Source organism: Theileria equi (assembly GCF_000342415.1).
Source record: "Theileria equi strain WA chromosome 4 map unlocalized gcontig_1105316255033, whole genome shotgun sequence".
Classification (NCBI taxonomy): Eukaryota; Apicomplexa; class Aconoidasida; order Piroplasmida; family Theileriidae; genus Theileria; species Theileria equi.
Window position 1 is genome coordinate 851,703 of NW_004668228.1, and position 27,516 is coordinate 879,218.

The 27,516-nt window shown below is 39.4% G+C and overlaps 13 protein-coding genes across 13 annotated transcripts, besides 1 other annotated feature; 8 read left to right on the plus strand and 5 right to left on the minus strand.

Moving 5' to 3' along the window:
• The first annotated feature begins 1,597 nt into the window (after window positions 1-1,597).
• On the plus strand, window positions 1,598-2,640 carry BEWA_015690 (hypothetical protein). Its single transcript, XM_004832403.1, has one exon. It carries the CDS (start codon window positions 1,616-1,618, stop codon window positions 2,540-2,542), a length of 927 nt encoding a protein of 308 aa, XP_004832460.1. The 5' UTR covers window positions 1,598-1,615; the 3' UTR covers window positions 2,543-2,640.
• A 953-nt stretch (window positions 2,641-3,593) lies between these two features.
• On the plus strand, window positions 3,594-4,115 carry BEWA_015700 (signal peptide containing protein; the record flags this gene model as incomplete). The annotated part of the gene is made up of 1 exon (XM_004832404.1): window positions 3,594-4,115. The coding sequence occupies one exon, from the start codon at window positions 3,594-3,596 to the stop codon at window positions 4,113-4,115; it is 522 nt and encodes a 173-aa protein (XP_004832461.1).
• Window positions 4,116-4,464: 349 nt separating this feature from the next.
• BEWA_015710 (polyprenyl synthetase family member protein) lies at window positions 4,465-5,623 on the minus strand (the record flags this gene model as incomplete). Its single annotated transcript, XM_004832405.1, has 3 exons — window positions 4,465-4,728; window positions 4,860-5,002; window positions 5,038-5,623. 3 exons carry the CDS (start codon window positions 5,621-5,623, stop codon window positions 4,465-4,467), a joined length of 993 nt encoding a protein of 330 aa, XP_004832462.1.
• A 412-nt stretch (window positions 5,624-6,035) lies between these two features.
• BEWA_015720 (hypothetical protein) lies at window positions 6,036-7,871 on the minus strand (the record flags this gene model as incomplete). Its single annotated transcript, XM_004832406.1, has 1 exon — window positions 6,036-7,871. One exon carries the CDS (start codon window positions 7,869-7,871, stop codon window positions 6,036-6,038), a length of 1,836 nt encoding a protein of 611 aa, XP_004832463.1.
• Window positions 7,872-8,695: 824 nt separating this feature from the next.
• On the plus strand, window positions 8,696-9,307 carry BEWA_015730 (hypothetical protein; the record flags this gene model as incomplete). The annotated part of the gene is made up of 1 exon (XM_004832407.1): window positions 8,696-9,307. One exon carries the CDS (start codon window positions 8,696-8,698, stop codon window positions 9,305-9,307), a length of 612 nt encoding a protein of 203 aa, XP_004832464.1.
• A 150-nt stretch (window positions 9,308-9,457) lies between these two features.
• On the plus strand, window positions 9,458-11,638 carry BEWA_015740 (hypothetical protein; the record flags this gene model as incomplete). Its single annotated transcript, XM_004832408.1, has 1 exon — window positions 9,458-11,638. One exon carries the CDS (start codon window positions 9,458-9,460, stop codon window positions 11,636-11,638), a length of 2,181 nt encoding a protein of 726 aa, XP_004832465.1.
• A 1,347-nt stretch (window positions 11,639-12,985) lies between these two features.
• Window positions 12,986-17,764, plus strand: BEWA_015750 (Formin 2 Domain containing protein; the record flags this gene model as incomplete). Its single annotated transcript, XM_004832409.1, has 1 exon — window positions 12,986-17,764. The coding sequence occupies one exon, from the start codon at window positions 12,986-12,988 to the stop codon at window positions 17,762-17,764; it is 4,779 nt and encodes a 1,592-aa protein (XP_004832466.1).
• A 564-nt stretch (window positions 17,765-18,328) lies between these two features.
• On the plus strand, window positions 18,329-19,240 carry BEWA_015760 (signal peptide containing protein; the record flags this gene model as incomplete). The annotated part of the gene is made up of 1 exon (XM_004832410.1): window positions 18,329-19,240. The coding sequence occupies one exon, from the start codon at window positions 18,329-18,331 to the stop codon at window positions 19,238-19,240; it is 912 nt and encodes a 303-aa protein (XP_004832467.1).
• A 102-nt stretch (window positions 19,241-19,342) lies between these two features.
• Window positions 19,343-19,370: a sequence feature (AT_rich).
• A 371-nt stretch (window positions 19,371-19,741) lies between these two features.
• On the plus strand, window positions 19,742-20,638 carry BEWA_015770 (signal peptide containing protein; the record flags this gene model as incomplete). Its single annotated transcript, XM_004832411.1, has 1 exon — window positions 19,742-20,638. One exon carries the CDS (start codon window positions 19,742-19,744, stop codon window positions 20,636-20,638), a length of 897 nt encoding a protein of 298 aa, XP_004832468.1.
• A 458-nt stretch (window positions 20,639-21,096) lies between these two features.
• On the minus strand, window positions 21,097-21,438 carry BEWA_015780 (hypothetical protein; the record flags this gene model as incomplete). Its single annotated transcript, XM_004832412.1, has 1 exon — window positions 21,097-21,438. One exon carries the CDS (start codon window positions 21,436-21,438, stop codon window positions 21,097-21,099), a length of 342 nt encoding a protein of 113 aa, XP_004832469.1.
• Window positions 21,439-21,937: 499 nt separating this feature from the next.
• On the plus strand, window positions 21,938-22,384 carry BEWA_015790 (hypothetical protein; the record flags this gene model as incomplete). The annotated part of the gene is made up of 1 exon (XM_004832413.1): window positions 21,938-22,384. The coding sequence occupies one exon, from the start codon at window positions 21,938-21,940 to the stop codon at window positions 22,382-22,384; it is 447 nt and encodes a 148-aa protein (XP_004832470.1).
• Window positions 22,385-22,827: 443 nt separating this feature from the next.
• BEWA_015800 (DNA replication licensing factor MCM7, putative) lies at window positions 22,828-24,873 on the minus strand (the record flags this gene model as incomplete). The annotated part of the gene is made up of 1 exon (XM_004832414.1): window positions 22,828-24,873. The coding sequence occupies one exon, from the start codon at window positions 24,871-24,873 to the stop codon at window positions 22,828-22,830; it is 2,046 nt and encodes a 681-aa protein (XP_004832471.1).
• Window positions 24,874-25,143: 270 nt separating this feature from the next.
• Window positions 25,144-27,045, minus strand: BEWA_015810 (hypothetical protein; the record flags this gene model as incomplete). The annotated part of the gene is made up of 1 exon (XM_004832415.1): window positions 25,144-27,045. The coding sequence occupies one exon, from the start codon at window positions 27,043-27,045 to the stop codon at window positions 25,144-25,146; it is 1,902 nt and encodes a 633-aa protein (XP_004832472.1).
• Between the last annotated feature and the right edge of the window lie 471 nt (window positions 27,046-27,516).

A 27,516-nucleotide genomic window follows, 5' to 3' on the forward strand; every position in this document is an offset into this window, starting at 1 on the left:
AAAAACGTTTCAAAGCTTAAGGTGCAGCAAATAGAAGCGAGACGAGAGAAAAACGCCAAATGTCCCTACACGCGGGTCCCGAGACTCCACGGCAAAAAGTGTCCACGTCGTGGCACCGTCAATCGCCTTGTCGAGAGTTTTGGTAAATATTTTAAAACAAACTCCGATTCCAACGGCAATTCGTCTCTGTCTAGGTGCAATTTTCGCTCAATCGGGAAACTGCCACCAAGGCTCCTAAAGTAAAAATCTCTGAATACCAGGTTGTACACAGGCTAGTGTGACTCTAAGGTGTCTATATCTTGGGGATGGTCTGCTAACTCTCCGGTGGGTGTGAGAAATCAACTACTCTTGGAAGAAACGACGCCATTTTCACGCAATTTTTGTGCATTCATCGCTGCTTTATATCCCGCCGTTTATGCAGGTGCCAAAAGTTTGGGGAAATGTAGTTTCAAGTCTACTGTTTATGTGACACTGAATTACGGATCTTTTGTCTATTGCTGTAATGGTATAAAGAAGAGCCAAGTTTGCCGTGCAGAGCCTTTTGATTCGCTCTAAAGTTTGGGCATGCGCTGTCTTGCTGGTAGGCACTGATAGTGTTCATTCTATCATGTCTCTTACCGAAAATGCATTCCCTATGTAAGCATGCAGAATGTTTGGGACCAGTTGATACGTTGACGCGGCAGATATGGCTTTACAGATCAAACTACATAATTTCAGGAGAATTTGAAGGTGGCATTTCTATATTAGGAACTGTTTAGATGTACGACCTCCTGTTATGACCAAATAGCCCTGTCATTGAACACACTAGGATTATTTTGTATTCACAGTAAGTTGATTGATCTTGCAACGGTAATCGATACTACCAATTGCAGATTCTGCAATGATTAATTCCATGGTTTCATGCATAAATTCTTCTCTGGTCTGGCGTCGCTCTCAAATGGAGTCCTGAGACTCTTACAATTTTATTGCATTCAAAGCTCATGATCTTAGGGGCATGGAACTTTTACCCTGGGTTCTAAATTACAGGGATGAGCATTCATTCGTCTTCCACAAGTTTTAGAATGTTTTCCTGAGAAACCCAAAAGTTGCCTGTCTATATTGACAAGTGCATGATCCTAGCGAATCCCGGGCAATGAACGGTCCAAGTAATGAAGTATTCTGAACTTATGTATCCACATTCTGGTGGTACACTTCTGATTAAATATTTATTCCAGAATTTTAGGAACTTTTAGGAGCAAGATTTGTGGTTTAGGGTGCATCTGAACTGTGATTGTCTAGAGTACCCAAAGTACGATTAGATGCGTACTATTACCTACGCTAGCGGGTCTATGAAGAGCTTATTTTTACGTCATGAGAATAATCTGGAAGGAATAAAAATCCTACCGGAAATTCTGACAAATGCCAAACCGTAGGCAACTCCATCTTACATTCCGTGGATTCTCTCTATCACGAGAAATTAACAGGTTACTAATACGTCTTACGCTAGGATTCCATCGTCTTTTACTTTAAACGGCTGAATTACAAGAGCATCTTTGGGAGTTTGTCTCATTCCTGCACCCCACGTATCGAGCAACGGTTGTCTTCTTCCGGATGGATCAGCCTAAATTCTCGCAAAATGAGAAGCATTGTGGCTTTATACACTGTAGTACTTTGTATATGCTGCAGTTTAGGTTCCTGTGGAAGTAATTGTATTTCACAGGCCACACTCCTCGATCTGGAGAGTCCGAACGATTCTCTCTGCAAATCCTTTGAAACTTCAATAGACGGAGTTCCCTCTAAAGTTTATACTATAAAGCCAGGAACTGATGTACAAAGAGTTGTCTACGGAGAAAAAGCAGTTTGGAATAGCGAGTATGGTGTCAAGTGTACATACTGCGTAGTATTCACAAAGGATAAGGAACCACGGATTGTACTCATAAAGACACAGGAAGTTAATGGTTCATTCCAACGGTTCTACTGGTACAAAGCATCGAAGAGATGGTATGAGTATCTCGACTGTTGTGGCTGTATTTTCAAGCCAGCGGGATGGAGTAAATCCGGTGAGAAATATAAGACTACGATGAATGAGATACGCATGACCCTTGTTCCTGTAGCTCAGTTTTCACTGGACATTGGTTCCAAGAAAGAAGGTGATAACTTCAAGATCCGTAGTTATGAGAAAGATGGCGTATCGTACCGTTATTACACTGCCAAGGATGGATATCAAGCCAAGAAGGTTGTCGATGGGAACACGGAGATTTGGGAAGCAGGAACTGATCAGACATGTTATCTCTGTGAACTCTGTAGAGTTGACGGTGAATTGATACTAAGAATACACATCAAAAAACAAGATTATAAAGCTTTAATCAAGTGCTATGAAAAAAGTGGCTCAGGATGGTCTGATATTGACAATAACACATTTAATACCAGGCTGGAGGGAGGGGAAATCACAGATGTTGTAACTCCAACGGGGCATTTGCGCAGAACCCCCAATGCAAATCCTACATACACAGAGGATGAAGATTATGACGATGAGGAGGAAGTGCACATGAAAATGACATGATATCACTTGAAAAGTCACAACCCATTGTATGGGTATAATGCAGTAAGTCACCACTACATCACATGTAATTGTATTCACGACAATAACGCAAAACACTCACTTGAATTTGTAAATTGACGTCTATGTATCTAGTTAGTTTGTGGAATGAGCATCTGCCGTGTGGACATAGTACCACATGATCGTCGGTAGAATCTACATGCAGCTGGATGTCAGTCTGGCGGATTTAGGGGAAATGGATCCGGTAAAACTACCCTCTGATTTTTGTGGCATTATTCTCTGCTATATCATTATTAATTATTGGTTAAACTGCCCTGGGTGTAGACTATTCTACATTACCTCTGGAGGTCTTCAGCTTCGTACTCCGTAAGCTTTGGGGATCTTCAGACCTTGAAGCCGCAATTCTCCGGCGTTTTATTATCTTCCTAATCCTTATTACTTGGTCGCGAGAGAATTCGAGCTCGTTTTCCACTTCTTCCTCTTCAAGAGGTTCTTCCTCTTTGTCGAGGTTTCCAAGGAATCTTCCAAGAGTACACCATTCCTCATTCTCGTCACTGCAAGATCTCTTCTTCGATCGTGAGTTACAGAGTCAAAGGTGGTACGTAGTACTCTAGTCTGCATGTAAGCTCTGATTTTTGTGGGCACAGCTATATCTTATATATGTAGCTTAACTATTCATGTTCCCTCAGTTTCCCGGTATAGCAACTCTTCTTCCACCGGTGAATTTAACCTTTCTTCATGCATAAGATTTTTTGCCAATAAATAGATTATTGCCATGTTTCATTTTCATCTTGACTGTATAGTTTAGTTGGGATAATTTGACAAAAACAGGGTCACAGGAGACAAAGTTTGAGAGATATGATCTCATATTTTACCTATCGTCATGGGCTTTTCGTAAAGTTTCCCCGTTTTTCAGCTCTTTTATCGGCTAAATAGTCAAGAGATATCAGAATAGTAGCTTCACGAAGAAGATATTTGCGGAATATGAAAGGATACCCCAGATGAATGTTTGCAACTATTCATCCGTAGACTGGAACAGGATTTTTATCTAAATATGAGAATAGCCTGTTTACTCTGTTTTGTAACTCTGCTTAGACTTTGTAGTGCAGATTGTAATTGGTTTAGTAGTTGCGTTGGAAGAAACAAGAAAAAATGTCCATCGGTTGTAAACAGTGTGGACAAAAGTACATTGGATATATCAAATCCGGATCAATCCATAGCTAGATTAAACAGCACTGATGGCAAGTACAAACTCTACATTCCAAAAGATGGGAATGTCATCACCAAAGTTGTTGATGGAACTCTTACAATCTGGGAGGGACAGGAAAATGAAGGCTGCAAATACATAAAAGTGACATTGAATAATAATCAACCTAGACACGTTTTCATATTCACAAAAGGGTCTGTTGAAAATCTAAAGTACTTTGACAAAAACGGTAATGAGTGGAAAGAGGGAGGAAGGCCTAGAGATAGCTCTACCGATAATCAAACGCAAAACTCAGAATCCACAAAATCAGAAAAAGGCACAAATAACGATAATAGTGAGCATAACAGGAGTAAACCAGAGTCCATATAAAGGTCAAATTTGATCCCAAATAATCTCAAGTTGCAATAAACCGAAACAAAATGATTTGTTTAATAGTCTATCCTGTAATACTAATGCCACTCCAAACGCGCTAAAGGCAAAGACCCAAATCCTCCCAGTGGTAATCCCGAGGGGTAAAATAGTCGACAATATAATTAAAACATTTTAATACTACATAACTCTCGGATAATATCGCAAATCTCTGTACATGCACATTTAGTCCCCAAACCTTATAATATACAATAAAACAATGCTGATGGTATAGTCTAAAAGGACAAGGTGAAATTAAAACTCTACAGCGAGAACAAGCATAAATTTGTGCAATGTGAGCAATGAAAAATTACCCTTTAACTCTCGTTACGTTATCCAAGGCGTATCTGATAATTGCACTCCCTTCACTAGAGAGCGTAGTTGAACCCTCAATTTCTTCAAGAAATCGATGAGCCTCCGTCATATGTAACAGCAGGGCATGTTTACACCTTTCAAATGAAAGGCTTTTACTTACATATGGCATTATCGTCTCGACGTCTAGCCCACTCTTTACTTTACCATGGAGTTCCTTGTGATCCGGAATAGCGAACAGCAGCGGAAGAGTTATTAGACCCTGTACATGTTATATAAATAAGCGACTAGTATGAGTGAATAAAATTTGCATGCAACATATTCGGGTGTAAAACAAGGAAATATCCATACATGGAAAACGTAGAGTATAAAGCTACATCTAAATAGACTTACCGCTGACAAATCATTTAAAACTGGTTTCCCTAATAGATGCGATTTTGAATTATAATCTAACAAATCGTCACAAATTTGAAAGGACATTCCAATGTGCAATCCTACTTGATAGCACTTTTCTACGATTTCTTTTCCGTGTCCTCCTAAACAAGGTGTTATATATGCCATGTATACTTACGGAGTACTGCAACTGAAGCACAAGTTTCTGCGATAAGAGATGCTGTTTTAAGGAATATCTTCCTAAGATACGATTCAAACATTTCTTGGAGGTTTTCAGAATATTTTACTTGCATTAATTCTCCCTTGATCAAATTTTCTAAAGAATTTGCCATCCTAATATTAAGTTCTTTTGAGTCTAATAAAATGATCGAATGACATGCCCTAGTAAGCATTAAATCACCGATTAGTATTGCTGCCTTTGTACCCACTATGTTGTGGATAGATTTTAAGGTCCTTCTGGTATCTGAATCATCAAGAACATCATCATGTATTAATGTTCCAACGTGTACAATCTCGTATGCTCGTAAAAGATGCAAGATTGAATCACTGTAAATATCGTCTGGTGCGCTCGAATGGAGGCTATCACCGTGACTGGACGATTTTTCATTCTTATCATCTACTGTTCTCAAAAATCTATGAAGCAAAAGACCAAGTTGCGGCCTAAACAGTTTTGATGGTGCATTTATTATATATTTTATCATCCCATTGACTTTTTCATTTTCCGTATTCACAATGCTCAAAACTTTATCCATAAAAGCAGACATGTGTGTGTGTACAAAATCTTTGCATGCACCATCCATAGAACAAGTTTGTAGCTTATCTAGTAGAGGTGCTGTATGATTCGTGTAACTGGATGTAGTTTCAGTTGTGTATACTGGAGTAAGACCCGTCCTTGCCTTTTTAAGCACTTCCAACGATATGTAAACAGAATTCGGTATGGGAGGCATTGCTATGCTGTAAGTGTCGTATGAAGAAAGGTTAAGAGATAAAGTATGCAAATATTTAGATATAAAACTGGATGAAATTGCGTTTGGTGTGAGCAAATGATATCTAGTCCTAGCATTCCAGTACACCAACAAGAGAATAGTCTAGAGAAGGGAGAGGTCTCTAATGGGAGAGAGTAGTGAACATGGGAATGTTAGGAGAGTGTTCTTCCTGTTAATATTGTGATGTTTGCTATAACTTTCTCCGTTTTAGGCAGCTGTATGTAATTCCACCTATCCCGCCTGTCGTAATTACAGAGGTAACTGATGCGGTAATTATACCATCTTGTGATTTCAAGAAGTCAGTTGCTCTCTCTATGAAGCTTCCATTTTTTGATCCTGTAGCAGAGGCTCCTTCAGGGCCTTGTCCATCACCAGCAGTATCTTGTCTATTAGCTTCATCAGTACCACCATTAGGTCCTCCAGCTTTGGCTCCACCACCTCCAGAATGAGTAGTTACATCTTCCACAGGCTTCTTAGGTATTACTTCCTCTGGCTGAGCTTCAGGAGATCCAGATCCTCCACTATTACCTCCGGAACCAGTAGAACTACCAGAACCTGTACTTTGAGAGGATACAGGAGGTTCACCTCCGGCAGTATTACCTTCAGGAGCATGTTGACATCCAATTTTAAGTTCCTTGCAAATTTCGCGGAGTATGATTTCAATAGGTTTAGTTATGCTAGGAGAATTTGGTGTATGACTTTGCAGGGAACTCAGATCTGTGTCTATCCAACTATTACTTCCAGAAGTCCTCTTAAACCATTTTCCATACCCTGATCCTTTGTTTACATATAGTAATAACGGCATAATCTGACCATCACCCTTACAGAAGTAGGCATATACACTTTTTATTTTGTTTATAGAACCCGGCCACATGTGTTCCTCACCATCTTTGAATCTATGGATGTTGAAGCTAAAGTTGTTCTCATACCCATTATTAAGGTGCATATATGAAGTGTATCCATCTGGTACATTGGTATGGTGCTGGAGGACTTGAATCTTATTATGCCCATTCATGCCACAACAATACTTATCCCTCTTTTTAGATAGATCTACTACAACAGTATTGTTTCGCATACAGTTCTCCTGATCGAGCGCCTTGGTAAGATCCGATTGAGAGTGTGTAGGAGGCACCCATTTATCATTTTTAAGAGTATAAAGCGTTGATGTTCCCTGGTTCTCTCCATTTGACAGTTCTAATAACAAAGGCTTACCACTCCTACTCCCTGATGTGTAATAAGCGTTAAGACATTTATGCTCTGTAGCTACAATTGATTCCGTAAATGATATCATAGAGTTGCCATGGTATGTACTTAAAATTCTTATTTTTGCGGTATCAGTAGCGGAGTGTTTAAGACAATTAAAACCTTTAGGAACTGTGCCACCACCAATCTCTGAAACAGTGACAGTAACAAGGGAAGTTCCATTCTGAGAACAGTTTTCAGGGTTGTCCTTAGGGTCCTTAAATTCATCTTTGGAAGGATGACCACAGTACTTCTGTCCATTCCCAGCATTGAGATTGACTATAACTACATTTTTGAAATTCTCATTGAGTTCAGATAACACTCTCTGGTAGTCTGATAAATTAGCAGGAGGTACAATATTATTAGCCCATTTCCATGTGTTACTGATAACATCTTCTCCCCGTTTAAAATAGGTTACACTACCTGAATCAAGACCAATAATTAATGGAAGTAAATTGTGTTGATCATTTAACCAGTATATTACACAGACCCTCCTATAATTGCTAAGATTACCCCTTGTCTCCAATCCACTTTGTGCAACACCATTGTACTCCACCCTCTTAAGTTGATAATAGACAGACCATCCATCCCAATCGTCTGGAATTGTATGGTAATAAAATTTATAGTTTAACAGTTTCTCTTTCTTGTCCTCATTTTGAACATCTATTTCTGGCTCATCTTTCCTAGAAAGAGTTATAGTATATCCATTTCTCCCATAGTATGTGGTTGGAGTATTATTTTCAGCATCTTTGGCAACATCTATGACAGAATACTTGGTACCCATACACCATTCTCATCTCCATATTCTTCAATATCTACCCATTTTACGTACTTCTCTCTTCCTCAGTAATAATTCATTAGTGTCTCAACTGGTGTGAGCAGAACGGTCAGTATGGATGAATGATATTCCTCCAGTCGTATAGTCGCTCCCTCGGTAAACTCTGGAGAGTACCCTGGATACACGTAAACTTACCCATCCCTTATGAATGACGTGGCGATTTTAGAGACGCCAGGAATAGACCCTAGTACCCTAGAAATACCCATTTTATCAACTTTACGTGGTGATTATTGGATGTTTATGCTCGTATTTATCTGTTCCTTGAGTCATTGATGAGATTTGAGGATTAAAATGGACGAAAATTGCTACAATCTTCTCTATCCATAAACCGTCTTATTGTTTGGCTCGAAAATGACGTATTTAACGAATAAAGTGGCCATTTGTTGAGAAGTGAGCTCTGCTGAATGTCCATACACTAAAATTCGTATACACACGAATTACTGCCGCAAACGTTACATGTGAAGAGATGAAGATAATTTAAGGAACATTTTATGGGTTTTCTGACCATATGGGCCCAGAAAAGTAAAATTTGGAGTGTAGGCGCGCAGAATCCCACACGTTGGTTCTTAGCCATCGGCTCACTCACTTTGATGTTGAGAATTCCTTGTCACTGTGATAATTTGTGTCTTGTCTCGTGATTGTGGCTAATAGCCTTGGTGAAGTGTGTTTTATAGGCAAACGAGACAAGGAATGCCACGGATGAACTAAAGGGATAACTTTGACACGAAAATGGACACACATTTCCCATAAAAATTACTCTGTAAGTAATCATGCCAAAAGTTGAGTATTTGGAAAAGTCTCGTCCCATCTTACACAGGGCTCTGGAGAAAAGGAGTACCCTCGAGTTACTCTCCAGGGATTTTTGCACCGTGTCTGACCTTGTCTCAAAGATTCAAGAGCCAATAGACCTGGAATGTGTCCCAGACTACGCTCCAAAGGCTGTGAATATCGTGTTACAGTTTAGGGAACTCTGCAAAGAGGGAGCTCTAGCGAGACATAGACGAGACCATGAGGAACATGTAAACCAGCGCGGTGATGATACGGGTGGGAATGAAGATGTTGCAGAAAAAATCCATGATGGAATCACTGAACCTACCGGGTGTTCCGTGAACGACTACGCATATAACATGGGACAATCAGTCTACATAGCTGGTGATCCTACTGGGTCGATTTATGTTCTTGCAGATGAACTAGATATTGACATTATTGGAAACACGTTTATTCTCCTTCATACTGCTCTGAATGTAATGAATGGGAGGATTGTGCTCCAGATTCTAAGAGATACAAAGTTTATAAAATGCTCAGACTCCATCAAGGAGTTTGCGAATGCTGAGAATATATCGGAAAAATACAAGTTTGAAATTCGGTCAAAGATATTGTAACTGAAAAGTGCAAATGGGAATGTGTAGCAAGTTGTCGCTGCATAGTAGAATCTATGGGACCACTATCTCTGACGGTGAGCTAGTTGTGAGGGAGGATGAATGGGTGAAGAGGATGTTGAATAAGGGAACTACTGGAAAATAGCATCATGAATGTCTGCTACTGCACACATACAGAATAAACGGTCAAAAGGAGAGACAGGTGGAAGTGAAGAAATATGTATAAAGGATAATGATGCATCGTTGAAGAATCTCTACAGCGATCTTAGGAACTCATGTTACAGAACGCGTAATCATAAGAATACAACACGCCCACGGCTTATAAAAAGTCTTAAATATGGTAGTGAAGAACTTAAAGATGAGGGTGGGTCTTTACTCATCAGTAAACATACTGGGATAAGAGTGGTATCCGTATACTACAGTGAAACTTATGACAATAACCCACAAGTAATAAATAAGCCTCTCTTACTCAGACTTGTAATCAGAGACAATGGAACCCATCAGTGGTATGAGAACACTGGGGAAAAATCTAATACTAAATGGAAGAAGATACAAAAGCATCCGTTTTATCAGGGAAATAAAGCAACAGATGCACTTAAAAAGAAACTCAATGAGCTCACATGTAGATTCTATAATCGTCATTTCCTCGATATTTACGAGGCAGGGTCCTATAAATGTGCATGCAATAATACCGTTAATGTTTCTAAAGAAGATATTCGTGGTGTTGCTGGATACACTAAATACACACATTCGTACGAAGCTAAGCCCAACTCCGTTAGGTATGACAATACTGTTCTTATATTAAAAGATGATAACATACCCATTCCACTCGATGATGAGATCATTAAAAATCTCACAATACATTACTGGGATGAAGATACGAAACATAGAAAGAAACCCCTGCTTATGGAAGTTGCTGTAGGGTTCTTTGGTAACGGTCTAGTACCTCTTGCTAATGATGGAGAGGAAAACAACAAGAACTGGAGTATGATAAAATCTGCAGATGGTGGTTATTTGTCAAAACTTTCTCAAACTGAACTTCCACTCATACTTCAAGGACAAAAATGTAAACTTTTCAGACCAGCAAAGATAGATGTCTCAGCCTGTGACACTAGAGAGTATGAAAACGTGGAATGTAAAAATAAAAAATGTAGGAAAGATTGCCCTAAGAATATAAAGGTTGATAAATACCATTTAGAAACTTTAAAAAACTATACCGCTAAAGCGCACACCTATACTAATGGAGGAGATAATAAGACTTTTACCGTAACTGGTTTCACCGATGGCCCTTCCAAGACTAACATTCCGGCAGAACTTCCAATATGGGATGTTACGGGGGTAATAGTCTTCTTTCTGCAATGTCCGAAAGATCCTAATGATAAGGCTGGCAAAACACCTCTCCTGATCTATGTTAAGAGTAAGAGTGGAACTCAAGAGACTCACAAGTGGTACAAGAATGAGGGTGGAAATAGCTGGACAGTGGAAGGTAGACTAGGAAGCAATGATCCACAGACAGCTTCTAGAAATGGTCTTGAGGATATCCTGGATAAGATTAAGAGTACGTTGGGACTTAGTTGTCCAGGCGATATCAAGATTGTGGAAAAGCAACAAGAAGAGGCTAAAACACTAACCCAACAAATACAAAAAAGTCAACCTGAATCTCTTACTACACCTGTAGGATCCTCTCAAGGTAGTACAGGCTCTGCATCTCAGCATGAAGGTGTCTCTAAAACTTCAGGCTCAGGTATAGCTGAATTAGTAGGCCATATTGATGAACTATTGAAAACAGTTAGTCCTCTTATAAAGCTTGGATCAGATGGATCGGCTCTAGTTGGACTGATCGCTTCAAATGCGGCTCTTCGCCTGGCTAATACTGCTCTTGCTAGTGAATCTGCTCATGCCGTTGTTGCAAAGAGTGATAAAGGAGAAATTAGTACTAGTGATGCTGGTGATAGTGTTGGTAAAAATGATGAAGGTGGACATCTTGATGCTAGAACTGACTCTCATGAACAAACACAAGATAATGTTGTTCAACCTTCTGTTGACTCACCTAACAAATCTCCTTTAGATGCTCCTCAAGAACGTCCTAACTCATCTGAACAAGCTAATACTAAAGGTGATGTTGGTAAACCCAGAGTTGGTGAAGATCATGCTTCTACTCCTGCTGCTATATCCTTAGATTCTGACTCTTCTGGTTCTGGCAAGTCTAATCCTGATCTAAAGATTGTAGTTGGAGTACCTACGGGCATTCTTGTTACTTCCGCCTTGGCTTGTTTTGCTGGATGGAAACTTTATAACCGCTTTAAAGGAGACCCTTGGGTTAGACAGATTTAGAAGTCTATGGATGATACTCTAGAGATACTAGCTTGAGTACTGACTAGTTGTCTAATGGAATACTACAATGTATGATTGGAGAATCGACCAGCCTTGGAAACTGAATCTTCATGGCCTTTTAAAGTTCACGCATATCAAGAGTAGTACCCCTACGGAGCATCTCATCATATAAAAGGCACTTTCTACTCCATATACACGACATGGAGGTCAAAATCGAATTTATCAAATGGTATCATCAAAGCACCTTGTCTCATAACCGAGTGGTTTGTGAGACAAGTTCGCAATTCACAAGGAATGATAGCACATTCACGGATCAAACAACTCGAGTATAGTCTATTTAAGCCATGGAATCACTAGACATGGAGTATCGCAAGAGGACAAACCAAGGGGAATCTACTTTGCAACTTATGGGAACACCGCGCCATTCATTGCTACAAAGACGTATCGTCATGCCCTGTACTCGCTGTATCCCCGTACAAACTTCCATCGGTATGGGAGGTGTCCCTCTACTTAAATCCGTTTGATGGTTAGGCGCTTGTGTGCGTCCACACCATTCCGAGGGATAAACCAGGCCGCGCACGCCGAGTTTATTTTAATAATTTTTGTTCTTGTAAATGCAAAATTGGCATGGAACCTATTATTGTACTCATAGAGACCACAGACAGCTCGGTGCAGCCTTTACGGTCGACATTTTAATGTAATCCGCGTTGCAACACACTCTGCAGTTTAAATGTGGATTTTTGTATTATATACTGCAGATATTGTTTGATAGATTCAGATTTAAGACCCGTACGGTTATGCGTACCAGAAAAGTCTGCCTTTGGGGACTAAACACCGCTATAATTACAGGGTAAGTGAATATTTTATTGTTTTGTCTCTGTATCTTTGCATATTGCGGTAATAGAGCGTATGGTACTCGTCATTGCCCAGACGAGGCTGTTTGTGCCAATTGAGTTGCAATTTCATTCCATTCGTTTGCTAAATATTCTTTTTATTGTCTCATCCATCTACCGTTGTATGTCTATAGTCTCTGGTTCACCGAGAGATGATGATCAGCCGGTGACTCCTTCTCATCTTCATAAAAAACTCTACAGTTTATAAAATGTAATGAACATTACTACGGGATCTCGTAAATATTTCCTCGCGGAAGACGACCAAGGTCATAGAGAGTCATCTCGCTCAGAAAGGCGCAGTATTAATCAGCTAAGTGCACAGTTTCGTAATTTGAGCGTTTTGGGCTCTCGATCGTCTCGTAGTCGAAATCCAAGTCTCAATAGTAGACGATATGGCTCGCAGTACGCTGGACAAACGTCCTACAGCTCTCCAACAAGAAATGTTTATGCTGGGATGCCAGCGTCAGTACCAAACTTTGGTAGATTTGAAAACATAAACGCAGCAATACACTCGGACTTGCATCCTCCTCAATATGAAAGGGCACTGGGTACATCCCGAGTGGATTACATTAGCTTTACTCCCTCGTCTAAAAATACACTTGGATTCTATCTAAAGGGGAAAAGAAGAAGTAGCTTGCAGGAGCGTTATGATGGACGTCCCTTATTGCATTCAGATTTAAATATAACTCCGCAAAAAAATGTCATGGCAGGTAGCCTGGCATATTATTCCAGAAGAGGCAGCGATTCAAAATATGTAGCACCAAGTAGTTTGGGCATATATGAACGCTCTTCTCGCCATAGGTCACACACTCCCTTGGCTGCTTATAGGTCAAGTAGTCCGTTTACTGTGCCAAGATCAAGTGTATCAACTTTCTTGGTAAAAAATAAGACGTTGCACTTGAGAAATGTAACAGAAGAAGCTGTACCACCACTGTTGCATGTATTTGCCAACAGATTACTTGGAATAAGATCCCCTTGGAAACTCCCTACCAAACCAAGTGCTGCAAGAAACAATATACAGCAAATTACTGGGTTTTTTACCCTGTTAGAGAGGCTCTCTGATCACTATGTTGACCCTGAATCCTTACCAACGTTCTACAATAATGTCTACTCTATTGCCAAGTACATGTTCAATCGGCAGACAACGCGGAGATATAGAAGGCGTACTGATGCGGGAAATAATTCTGATGGTTATTTTCCCGAAAATCTGGTGCATATTGGTGGTCATGTTTATGACATTGGAGAATATGGAAACAAGAGCTTGTACCAAAAGTATGTACTTTTGGACATGTGTACAGATTCTACCTTGTCATCTGAATTTTACGACTCATTTAATCGACAAATACTAGAGCATAGGACGAACTATAGATCCCTTCCCTCAATGACGTACATATTGGATTTTGTGGAATGCATTACATTTTGGATGCAATTTTCCAACGATACATTTGTTGTACTAAATTATCCGGGTCACGGGTTTAATGTGCTATTGCTATTTGCTTGCGCGATTTTTAACGTGAATAAACTGCAAGATAAAGAGTATAGACATATGGATGATATATTGGAGTCTTTGGATAATGCAATACTAGACTCGTTTTCGTGGAGAAATAATTGCAGATTTGGGACTCCAGATGAACATACACAAGATTTACACAATAAAGTGAACCGAAATGTTATGGAATCAGTTCCAAGCCTGCTTGAAATGTTTTCGTGGCCGGCTTCATATAGACGCTATTTACACTATTTTATAGCGCTAAAGGATAAACCACGCACTGCAAAAACGTTTAGAATAAAACATATTCTTCTAAACTCTCTTCTTCCTGGTGTTGACTTTGCAGTTGAGGTTTATTCTCTGGAACATTTGTCGAATGATGACCCCGTAAGGAAAACTGTGAAACGTAAGCATTCAGGACGCAATATACGTCACTCCTGTAGCCTATACTCACCATTGTTGTTTCCGAGGTGTGTATGTGGAGGTGAAGCTAATGATGGAGCAAGAATGGTCTGTTGTGAAGGAGACTATCACATTCAAACGTGCACAATGTACAATGGTGTTGATAAAAGACGCCATTTGGGAAATAGGTATCCAGATTCAAATGCATTGCTGATAGACTTTACTGTTGGAACTGATGGAGAACCTAGGGAACTCCTAGTACAAGGTGATGTAACTCTTGCGTTGGTATTACACGCAAAGAGGGCAAATAGAAAAATATTAGCAACTTTTAGTTTTAATACGGCGTTTGTTAATGGAGATGCGATTGAAGTCCACAAGTCTGAATTAGACATTTGGGATCCGGAATTCCCACTCATGCCGCATTCTAGGTTATTTGTTTATGTTGAAAAACAGCGGGGTGCTGTAAACTCTCCTGCCGGAGATATTATAGCAAACGGACCAGAGAAACTTGCACAAAGACCTGAAATTACATATAATTATCCATCTGGAAACATGGAAACATTTTTGAAGTATCATGTGGGTCAGGTTGATGAAGAAGATGTAAAATCTCTTGTACGGACGTTGGGCTGCAGTCCATATGTCTGTAAGCTAGCTCTAAAAATTTGCAAAAAGTATTCAGATGCCCTAGAGCTCCTCACCAGCGAGGAAATGCAAATTTGGCGTGATTTGTATAAAGATGTGGCAAGGCATGCGAATGAAGAAACAAGGGTTCCTAGGATAGATACACGCTTGAGCATCCAAGAAGACGAAAGTAATACTAGCGATGGAGACACTGCAGTATCGGAGGATGTTATTGTAGATACTGTGCGAACACTTGTTATAGATGAGGATAGATCTGCGGAACAGGGTAAATCTGATACTTGTCCAGAAAGAGGCGAATCTATATCATCTCCACATTTTGAAACATCAAGGGAAGAATCTCTGATAGAGGCTGCTTCAAAACAGGGCTCTTTTGCGGGAATATCATCCAAGCAAGAATCACTCACAGAAATAAAGGAGTCTATCGAAGAAACATTAAAGCAACCATCTCATGAGTTGACAAAATCGGGTTCAGGTACAATTGCTACATCTGAACAGGCACAAGTATCATTGAAGGATGACTTATCTCCAAATGTTGCATCTACGCAAGATGGTTTGTCTCCATCTGTAACATTGGATCATGATGATTTATCCCCGCAAATGTCATTAGATCAATCTCCACAGAGTTTGGAACAGCAACGACTATTGACACGTACGTCATATGGAAAGGATGTTTCACAAAACATTGTATCACATGATACACCCGCATCCAGCTTACAGGATATACCAATCTCTTCATTACGCAGTGTGTCTGTATCCTCACTTATTGATGGTTCTGCATCATTAACAACGCAAATGGATAGAGATTTATCAATACCGTTTATAGGTGGTGTTGGATCATCTGATTTACAAATTGACCCAGGTAGATCACTCAGCCCTGGTGCGTCCATGTCCATTGTTTCTTCTGCTACCTCACCGCTGCCACAATCTGTATGTTCCCCCCTGTCTAGAGCTTCATCTGCAATGATAATATCCTCAGCGGCTGTATCACCAGAGAACTTTGTAAAATCGCCAAGTTCATTCTATCCTGGGTCTCCTGGATCCTTTTCTTATTCATCAGCTTCCTCCGATTATCTCCCCTGCATAGATATTGATGCTGTGGTAAAGATGGAGGAAAATATGAAGGAGGAAGAACCTCCAGTTACTCTTGACCAACTTAAGGGGGCACTTCAGGATGAATTACAAAAGAAACTAAAGAGAAAGGATTCAGGTGGCTCTAACGAAACAAGAGAGAAGTTGCTAGTACCAAAGAGTCTGTCTACTCTTCCAAAGGCAGAAATTATAACGCCAAAGAAAGCGGTTCCACCGGTTCCAAAAGAAAAGAGAGCGCCTCCAGTGCCAAAAGGAATGTTGGCACCTCCTGTTCCAACCGGAAAAGTTGCTCCAAAGGGTAAAATGGCTCCACCTGTACCCACAGGAAAAATAGCTCCTCCTTTGCCAAAGGGAAAGACTGCACCAAAATTGCCCATGTTTACTCCAAAGGTTGCAAAACGTTCGCTTCCTCTGGGAGTAAAACTTCATTGGAAACCACTTAGCAATGCACGTCTGGAAGGCACAATTTTCGAAGCAATTAAACATGGAGGACATGGTGAAAAGAACTTGTTTGATGTTACAACGGCTACAAAGCTTTTTACAAGAGAGAATAAACAAGTTTTGCCAAAGAGGGTTCATGCTGTTTCTACTCTTGCAGTTCTAGATGCCAAGAGAGCACAAAATATTGGAATTGTTTTGAGGTTCACAGAAGGTCTATATGATGCTATTCTTGATGATGTAGATAAGTTAAATACGGATTCTCCCAACCTAACGTTGGAGAATTTGCACAAACTGGCTACAGCTATGCCAACAGAACTGGAAAGGGAAAAATTTACAAAATATTTTAATAGCAATACAAGTTTACCACTTCAGCCTGTTGAAAAGGATGTTGTGAAACTCTTGAAGAAAGATATGGAGGCCAAGATTCGTATAAGTAAATTCACAATACAATACAAGAGCGCTATTGATACTCTTAAATCTCAGCTTGACACATTTGATGCTGCAGTTAAACAGATACGTGGAAATACTCATTTGCCAATACTTTTGTCGGCTATTTTGCAGTATGGAAATTTTGTAAATCACGGTGATACCGATGTAAAGACGTATGGATTTACACTTTCGTCTGCGATTCGCCTTGTCGATTTGAAATCGTCGGATAAAAGCATCACATCTCTCCACTATCTGATTATTAATCTTGCCATGCGATTTCCTGACACGCGTTTTAATGAGATTGATGTTTCTCTGGAAAGTGTGCTCTTGGCTGAAAAGGTTAGCGCAAAGGGTATTTTAGATACTCTTGAGGAGATTCGAACAGAACTAGGTTTTCTCGTAAAGTTTAGTGAGAGTAAAGAGGAAGATTATGAGCTAATGGAAAAAATTGATCGCATAATGAACCAGTGCAAGGACGGAATATGTGATATAACAACGAGACAGGAAAAGATATTTGAAAGCATAAGAAAAACTTGGACGTTTTTAGGGGAAGAATATAAACAAGGAATGGCACTTGAAGAAATTTTTCAAATTCTGGCAGATTTGGCCAAATCCGTCAAAAAAGTATTTACAGATATAAAAAATAGACCGAATAAATTCCTAGTCGCTATAAGTGATCAGGAAGAACGGGAAGTTTTCATGAAGAGGTTTGTAGAAAAGAGGACGAAACTAGATAATTAATGACTCTGTCATGTTTGTAATTTATGATTCTTTTGTTTACCAAATACTGTATAATGCACCAACTTTGCCTTTTAAAAGAATGTGCATAGGAACATGAGTTTACGCATCTAAACATTTTCAGGTCCGTTGGGAGAGAGGCAGATAGGAATTGATGGAAGGATGCTTATTCTATGAACTGGAATAGAAATGCCACTATTAAAGTTACGGTAAATCTTGTGGATGAAAGAAATGGCAAGTATTCTAAGAATATCTCTCATTCCATTCTTGCCATGACTTATTCTATACAGTGTCTATTCATTCCGCCATTGAGAGATCTAACACACCAAACTCCTAGTTATCCAGTTATTTTGCTTGTAAAATTAATATGGAGATTGTTTATAGAATTAAAACGAATGAAATCGTCCAAAGGCACCAAAAATTATCTGCATGCAGGATTGACCCTCGGAGTACAGTGCGACCAAATACGTACAGAAGAGTTATTCCATTATTTTAAATAACTGTGAATATTTCCTGGTATCTTAAATTCATACTTCCATATTTATCGGTGGTTTGTATGAAGAATAAATGAAGTTCTTTGCTATATTTTACGCATTCATTCTTGTTAACATCTGTCACTGTGGAGATGATGACGGTAAAGATGGTACTCCACCTGGAGCTTCAGGTCATGGAGAGTTTGTGGCTGGTGACACATTAACATTTCTTATGCCAGTGACCCTAGATCTTAGTGCTAAAGAGACAGAACACATTCTAAAGCAGACGATATACATCGGAAGAACTGAAATTAGCCATTATACTATGCGTGCAGGCGTGCCTATTGTGCAAGTTGTTGATGGAGATAATACTGTATGGGTCGGAAGTGTAGACTGTCCATGCAAGAGTGCAAAATTAGTCTCAAGAGGCAGTGACTACAAAAGCTTGGTTCTATTCGTTGGAAGTGGCTATAATGCCGAGTACAAGTACTTTGAGATGGTAGAAAATACCTGGAGGGAACTTAGTGAAGAAGAGAAGGGAGAACTTCTTGGGAAGAAAGAAGTGAGTATTCCGCCTGAAGGCGCAAAAACTAAAGACTCATCTTTCGTCCTAGATATTGAGAATGTAAATGATCCAAGGATTAAAATGGACACAATTACAAGGAATAGAGTGGTTATAAAGAGCTACAAGGATATGGAAGGCTCAAGGATGGTCTCTGGTTCAAGAATTACTTCCGTCGTTTCCGGGGCTTTTGTATTCTGGGAAAAGGGAGAATTTGAAGTTTTGAGGAGATGCGAAGAGTACTTGAAGGGTAGAAGGCGTCTGGTTTATATACGCGTCAACAGCCTCGGGTTGACAAAGAAATTCTGCTTCCAAAAATTTGAAGATGGCTGGGAGAGGATTGAGAAGGATGAGTTCAAAAGAGCTCTTATTTATATGAAAATGGAGGGAGATAGGGAAGAAAGGGATGAAGAAGATCTTGTCGGTAGAATGAAAAGGCTATAGGAATGCGAGAAGTTTTGGTAGGCCATACGATATAACAAGAACTGGAATCGAACACTCCCGAGCAAACTTTTTAGAAATACACCGCCATATTAAACATTTCTCAATAAAAATTTTAAAGTATAAAAATAAACGGAATGGCGATTTACAATCCTTGACTCTCAAATATTCTCAACAGTTTTAGCACGGAATAGTATTATGTACAAGCAATTGCAATTATTCCACATAACTGTACTAGTTGTACTATGTAATGTCTCAATAAATAAATTAAACTGTCCTAGTCTGTTATTCTACATGGATTGTTTACCCTAGATATACCGTGGTCTCTCTAATGGTTCTAGTGAGTATAAAAAGTACTCTTTGTAGTCTATTGTATTTTGGGTCAGAATACAAATTTGTATCTGTGCCCTTTGTTTGTTTAGACCTATAGTCTTTGTCACGCCTATTGCGTATTATCTAGCAAGACTCTGGTTGCTATTTTGGTTTAGACAAAGACTCTACAAGATGAGGATTCTGGCAGTACTGTGGACGGTATGTCTAGTGAGACTATGCAGTGCAGGTTGCTTTGGTTGTTTTGGAAAAGGTAAAACGAATGACAGAGTTACTGTTCAAGCAGTACAAGGAGGTTCCAGGGAAGCATCTAGAGATAATCTTAGGAGTCCACCTCAAAAACCTGTAGAGTTTCCTACTGGACCTCAAACTCAAGCCCGTTCTGCTAGTATATCTAGTCAATCTACTAGTAGTGAAGTTGGTGATGTTGATACCGAATCTGCTCATACTTCTAACTCAATTGGCCAAGGTACTAATACCACTCAAGTTAAAGGTACTAATTCTGAAGTTGATGAAGAACAACACTCTTATGGTGCTAGTCAATCTAGTGGAAATAGTTCTAGATCTCCTCAAAATCCTCGACCTCAAACTGAAACTGCTCTAGCTTCTACTCCACCTCTCGCAAATACTACTTCCTCTATTACTTCCCAAGCAGGCGCTCCTAAACCTACTACTCCCATTACCCTTGATCTTGCAAAGCCAGATGAGACAAATGTACGTGTAGGTAACCAATCTCGTGATGATGGAATAAAGACAAAGAGATTTACTCCCAAAGATGCCTTCCATATATCCTCTGTTGTGGATGGTGGATCTTCTGTTTGGAAGGCTGAGAAAAATGAAAGGTGCAAATTTGTAGAATCACATGCAAAAGGAGACTCTTCTCTAATTTCCATAGGCATAAGCAAAGGTGATTACTTAGACTTTAAGTACTTTGAAAAGACTGCTGATGGGAAGTGGAATAACATCACACAAGGAGACTTTTTAAGGAAGCTTGCTGGAATGAGAAAGTCTGGATCATCTCCCAATCCTTCTTCTTCACATCCTTCTCCTACTACTACTCCATCTCAGTAGTAACTCCTTACTCCCTCCATGGATATAATGCACTATACTCTCCCCTCTGGACTCCTCTCTTGTTAATATACTGGAATGCTGGGGAGTCTCTCACCTTAACTCTTGGTATACAGTATTACTCGTTTTCTTATAGTGGTACATGCTTTGAGAGTACTTCCATCACTTGCTTGTTCTTGGTATCTCAGTATGGAATGTCTTATAGTGAACAGTATACGGTGGCTGTTGTTCCTTTGCAATGTTTGCATTTATCATAGTTTCCCATGAAGATATTTCTGTCTTGGAGAGCGCAGTAGGCCGCTTCGTCTCGGGCTGAGATGTTTCCATGTGTTAGCCAGAGTGCAGATTCCTTCTTGTCAATTAGACTGTCTCCATTCAGTTGTTTAAAGAATATAGGGTGACATCTCTTTTGTGATAGAGAGTGGAATAGATTCTCCACTTTTCTAGAGATCCTGTAGTAACTATGACTTCCTGGTTGCTGATGCTAGTCCCCGTCCACATTGTTCCCTTTTAAGATAGAGTCTTTCAGGGGATGCATTGAGGTAATGCAGTCTGTGTTTGACTAGTATTTTCCGAATGTCCAAGTCTAGTGCCTCAAAATCATCCGGTAATAGTTTTAGCAATCCAGTGTAGTAGTTCAGGAGGGACAAAGCAAACATATTTATTGCCTTGAACATGTTTCTCCCGTTCAGCTTGGTTTTTGCTAATTTTTCAACCCTCGCCAAGATTTCGGCTCGGATTTTTTCCCATGACTCCAAAGATGGGATGCTTGATCTGTTCTCCATTATACCCAGGTATAACATTTCAATATAATCACTAATAGGTGGAGTTGTTCTCCATTCTCACTGTTAATCTGGAGATCTTTTAGTACTCTGCACTCCCTCATTCTTCCAATTTTCCGATTAATTATACATTATAAAGTCTTTTTCGCATTTATTTTCCACAAAATAACCATTTAAACGCATTCCTGTTGATTTTATTCTCTCTTCCTTCCCGATCGACTGTAACTTTAAACCCCAAATCTACAGGCATTACACCTTTTTACGCCATTATATCCCAATCTATTAACTTTAAAATAATCTAAAATCCATACATTTGCTGGAACTTTGCAGTAACTCTACCGTTGGAACGAATGGAAAACTAGACCCTGCGTAACCTCATTGTCGTCATTCACTCAGAATTCCGGTAAACTGTAAATGTTAAAACTTTAAACACATTTCTAAGAATCTATCAGTCTGTATGTATCAGTTTTAACTTGTAAATAAATCGAGAACCGACTTCTTCTTTGCCTTCCACAAATTCATGGTTAATAAGGCCAAAAAACGTAAAACTTCTCTCTCAAGGGCTCCATTGAGGATTGCCTATGATGAAGATTTACAATTTAGGGCACACATGGACTCCGTGATTGACGAACTCTTCAAAACCATCGCAGCTTTGGCTTCCGCTGATTCAAATGCGGAATCTCTGAGCTTTGACGAATTTTATAATGCTACAATGCGAATTGGTATCAAGATACAAAAGATGGAACTAGAAAGGGTGCTAAGGTGTACTCTACATGGAAGTAGACACCCGGACATACTCAAGGAATACAATCTAGAACTCAAAAGGACGGTTGATGGAAAAAATATCGTTGACAAATGGGCTCATAAGGATGTTTACAAGGTACTCGAGGAGAAAATTACAAGAGAAGTCATAAAAGAACTCTTCCTAGGCTCCAAATTGAGGTTGCACAATGGAGCAATTGTCTAATGAATGCCTAGTATACCAATGAAATGTAACATATGGACAAGTTTATCCTAGAGGAAATAGTCCAAGCATGAGCTATAAAGATGGCTGTTTTGTCCTGGGCATTCACTTTATATCAAATCCACTACTATTGACTATGGAACACTATTCATGCTCTCGTCTTTTGCCATTAAATGATGCTCCCGAGAAATTTGAGGCTAGAATGAAAGATATACGCAATGAATAAACTTATAAATGAGAAGTTTGGAACAATTCTTTGTCCACCTTGTGGATGTACTGTAACAATGCAGTTTACTATACTTTATCAGCATATTCACCCCTCAAAACCCTTGGAGCGCCAAAAATGGGTAAATTATCATGTAACTAACCATAATTTGCTGTAACTTTCCTTGTACTAGTACCTAATGACAAACATACAACCAAAATTTTAAAATACATGGTGTTTCCTAGACACCATCAATAATAATATCCTCTCTAAAGGCAATTTGGGTATCATTATTTCCCATGTATACAACATCAAGCTGTTTGTAAGTATCTATAAACTCGCGCAAATGTTTGGACTTTAGGCCGGTGGAGACAACCTGGCGTTCCAAATCTGCAACATCTAGCCATCCGTCCCAGTGAAGCTTCCTCCTCATTCCATCTCTCATGCGTCTTAAAATGTGGAAAATTTGCGATGAGGGATGCGTCTTCTTCTTAGCTCTTCTCTCCTTTAGGGCCTCAGTTAGACTATTCTTCATCTGTTCAGTAAGTCTTACAGCCTCTTCAAAGTCACTCATTGTAATGGCCTCCGAAAATCTGAGCCTTGCGAGGGCTTGTGAAATTCTCAAAACAGCAAGCATACTTCTTGGTGTTGTGTATGTGCATCTGTCTCCATTATAAATATCATCTTGCAATTCCTCGCTTCTCCTAGAAATATACCACTCTGAAGCTCTGTCAACAATATCTTGTGTCATTTTTGGTTCAAACTCCTTTGCTAGTGCAATATATGCTCTCATTACATCAATTTCTACCGCCTCATATGATGTATCTACACCCGAGTTTTCATCTGTAGTACCTCTCAGCACTCCAACAACGTGCTCTGCAAGTTTTGCATCAGCATTTTTATCTGGTCTATCCAAGAGTAAGAACTGAAGGTCAAAACGAGTAAGGAGAGCAGCTGGTAGGTTCATATTTACAAAAACAGATTTTTTAACGTCGTAAACACCATTTACTGGGTTTGCAGCGGCCAAAACGGCGGAACGTGCAGACATGGAACTGCAGTGTCCAGCCTTGGCAATTGAAACTGTTTGTTGTTCCATGACTTCGTAAATTGCAGATCTATCATAGTCGTCCATTTTATCAAATTCATCGATGCAACAAAGACCAGAATCTGCAAGGACAAGAGCACCGCCCTCTAAAACAGTTTCTCCAGTGGATGAATCCTTTATAATACCGGCAGTTAAACCGGTACTACTACTTCCCTTACCAGTGGTATAGACACCTCTAGTGCTAATTGCCGAAACTTTTTTAAGTAACTGACTCTTTGCAACACCAGGATCTCCGAGGAGAAGAATGTGGATATTTCCACGAATAAACCCACCGTCATTCTTTTCCCTCGTACATCCCCCAATTAATTGCAATAAAAGGGCTTTTTTTACATCCTCATGACCATAAATTTCAGGTGCTATACTATAAGCGAGGCGTTCGTAGACCTCTGGATCAGATTTGAGTTCCTCAATTTTCCTTGCCAAATCAGAGTGCATTTTGATTCCTTTATCTGCGCTCTTTTTCAGTTGCTTTATATAAAGAATTTTAAAAACTTTATCAGCCAATAGAACGAATTTGTGTGTGGTGTAGGTATTCTGAGTAACTGGGAGCAAAATGCCATAGAGGAGCACGCTATCACCAGGTTTCAGTTGCTGTGTGAGTTCACCAGAAACTTCACATTTTAGCGATTTTGGCAATTCACCATCGGATAAATGAACAAGTGGTTCTTGTACGCGTAATTCTTGGTACTTTTCGAATTTAGAGAGTTTTGGATGAAATTTGAGTGTTCCTTTTGCATTCTTTGTTGAAATACAGTTGACGCAGTCGGTAATTGGCATAAATGTTGGGCCTTCAACTGCTTTGTAGGAGTGATTATGACAATTGTCACATTCATATGTTGCAATTCTGATTCTGGGTTTTACATTACCAATCCTTGTTACGTCGACTTCAATCAAACTCAAAGATCCAACGCAATCTGCATTTACGCTTTTCATCTTCATTATGGTCTCCGATTCTCCAGGAATTATCATGATTTCAAAATTTGCTCTTAGGTATACTGGGAGTTTGTTTTGTTTCATTCTACCCTCTCGAAGCTCATCGATCGGATTTATCACAGTAGACAACATTTCAAGATTTTGTACAGGAGCTGCATCAGAACTTTCATTTCCACCCTTTTCGAGTGTATCCAAAACTGCATCCGCGGCCGAATAGAGAATTTCAAGGTAGCGATAGGTGTTGAGCATCAAACCTTCGTATAGTTGATGATCAAATTGTTCCTTGAGGAAATACTAAATATTTGTGTATATATGAAAAGACATAATAGGCAAGAAATGTGTCGGAATATAAAGTATGTCCGAATAGGATGTTTCCCTTGTTAATAAGTGCTAGCGTTATGGGTCATTTAAAAGCAAGTACAAGTGAGCATAAGTCCTAGCATTCCAGTATACCAACAAGAGAATAGTACAGAGAGGGAGTGTCTCTAATACCTACCAAGGGTAGGGAGAGTAAGTGTCTCATAATCCAGCCTTTAGTACCGAAACTATAGCCTTTACTATGACCTTCCCTTTCCAGATTCCAACGCCAATAGCAGTTCCACTAAGTCCAGTTCCAAACACTCCACCAGCTATAGCACCCGCATTAGATCCATCCCCTGTTTTAGTCTCAAGTTTCTCCTTTATTTCAGCAAGCTGATTTGCGAGAATATCACCATCTATTTTATTCTTCTGCTCAGAAAGAAGAGTAAAACCACTCTTATCCTTACTTTCCTTTTGATAGTAGACGTAGTTGTTCCGAGGACCATGATTATTTTTCTCAAATTCAAGCATTAGAAGGTTCTTTTTGTCTGTAGGATTCTTTCCATCATAGAATGCTTTTACACTTTTAACAACTAGATTTTGTGGTATGCCTTGTAGAGATAACCCGTTATGTGTAATTCCCCCAAGTATAAAGGCAGATTTATCCTGAATATGATGAGAGAAACCAACATCGTTCCCATATAGATTATTTCTTTTAAGATTAATCTGCTTCTGTTCACCTCCACCATCTCCAGAAGGAGCCCGGTATGTAGTATGTTGTCCACTAATACTAATGCCGGTTTGTCCAACATTTATGGTAACAGTAGGCAATATTTTGTTTAGAAGTTTTAGTATTTTGTCCTTATCAAATGTAGATGTTGGTTTATTACCATCTTTGACATCAGTCCAGTTATTAGAAGTGAGAGATTCTCTTTCAAACCACTTATTGGATGACAGTGGAAGGTAGATCAAAAGTGGAATTCCATCAGGTCCTTTTGGATAGCGATATACAAACACACTAGATATTGTACTAGGGAATGTTATTCCAGTCTGTTCTGTTCCCCTATTCTTTACTCTATAGAAGCTACCACCAGTAAGATAATGGAAGCAGTATGAATAGTCAGAGCGGTTTGCTGGAAATACTGTAACCCGCTTAGAATTACAACTAGGACAGATATAACCCGATTTGCTTGTCTTTGAAATGTCTACAACATGAGCATAATTTCTTTTACAGTTCTCTCTATCGAGTAGAGTTTTGAGTTTACCAACAGTTATACCACTCTGTTTAGTCCACCTTTTACCGCCACCAGAAGTAAGTGTGTAATATGAGGAAGCACCTGATGTTGGCTTAAGCTCAAGTAACAGGGGATTAGTATGTCCAGAATCCTCTTTCCAGAAGTAGACATACACTTCACTACACCAAGTACCATATACAGGAGGATCAAATGGTATGTTCTTGCCATAATTCTTTGTGGATAGAGGTCTTATATTTGATTTGCCTCCGGTAGGAGCATGCTTATATTTTTTGTAGATTGTGTATTCTGTAGAAGGCCCAGTGACTTGAATTTGAAGGTCTTCATTTATAGTTGGAGGTGAACTAGTGTCACCATTGGCATAGTATTTCCCATTGATTTTACGGAGATTTAGTACAACAAGTCCAGTTAACTTAGTACTAATTTCTGAGAGTTTTTCAGGAAGTTGGTTCTCTTGCTTAACACTTCTATCTTCATCTTTCCATTGATTGGAAGCTGAAGTATAGCTTGTCTTTTTATAGTAGTAATATTCATTAGTGAGCCAGGTCTTTTCAAGTCCAACTATCAGGGGAAGTGCGTTAGTGACATCATAGTCAAGATAGTATACGGTGACACTTTTTTCATAGAGACCTGCATCAGTTACCTTTATACTATCTTGTTTTTCTCTATTGTAATATATTCCGCCAACATAATGTAATCTGCTGAATCTGTGAGTATATTTCTTGTAGCCATTAAGACCTGAAGGATTGTCATTCTTTGCTATAGTTATGTTATTCTTACATGGATCCTTATAGCTGGGTTTTGTTTCTGTTTTACCAATGTCAATATCAACCCATTTTCCTTTGGTACATGTTTTTCCTGCACCCATCTATCATCCTTCATCCTTATTCAGTAGTGTTTCCAATAATTCCTCCACAGGTTTCCCTCTATCCTACTCATTCATCCTTCCATACTAGTACTCCATTCATGTCTCAACTGGTGTGAGCAGAATTGTCAGTATGAATGAATCGATGAAGATGACAAAACCAAACCTCCGTGGACGTGCATAGACATCATCCAGTCTGACTGGTACGGTCCCTAGCTATTTCTAATAACCTAGAAAATTCATGTCCCCTTTCCACCTGAGTATGTCAGTGGAATTCTTTCCAAGTTATTGCCAATAACACAAAAAACTGCACTGGCCAAAATCCAGCTCCACAATTCACTGCTCCTTATTGACATCATCAATTACATTTAGCCAATTCACGTTTCTCCCATCACAGATATTCACTCACCTGTCTAATATCATCTACAAAAACTTTGAGGACTTTGGTCGAGCCATTCTTTATCTCTTGCTGCA

Bases quoted from the DNA above. Each gene is read 5' to 3' on its own strand.
- BEWA_015690 (XM_004832403.1), top strand. From the start codon at position 1,616: ATGAGAAGCATTGTGGCTTTATACACTGTAGTACTTTGTATATGCTGC.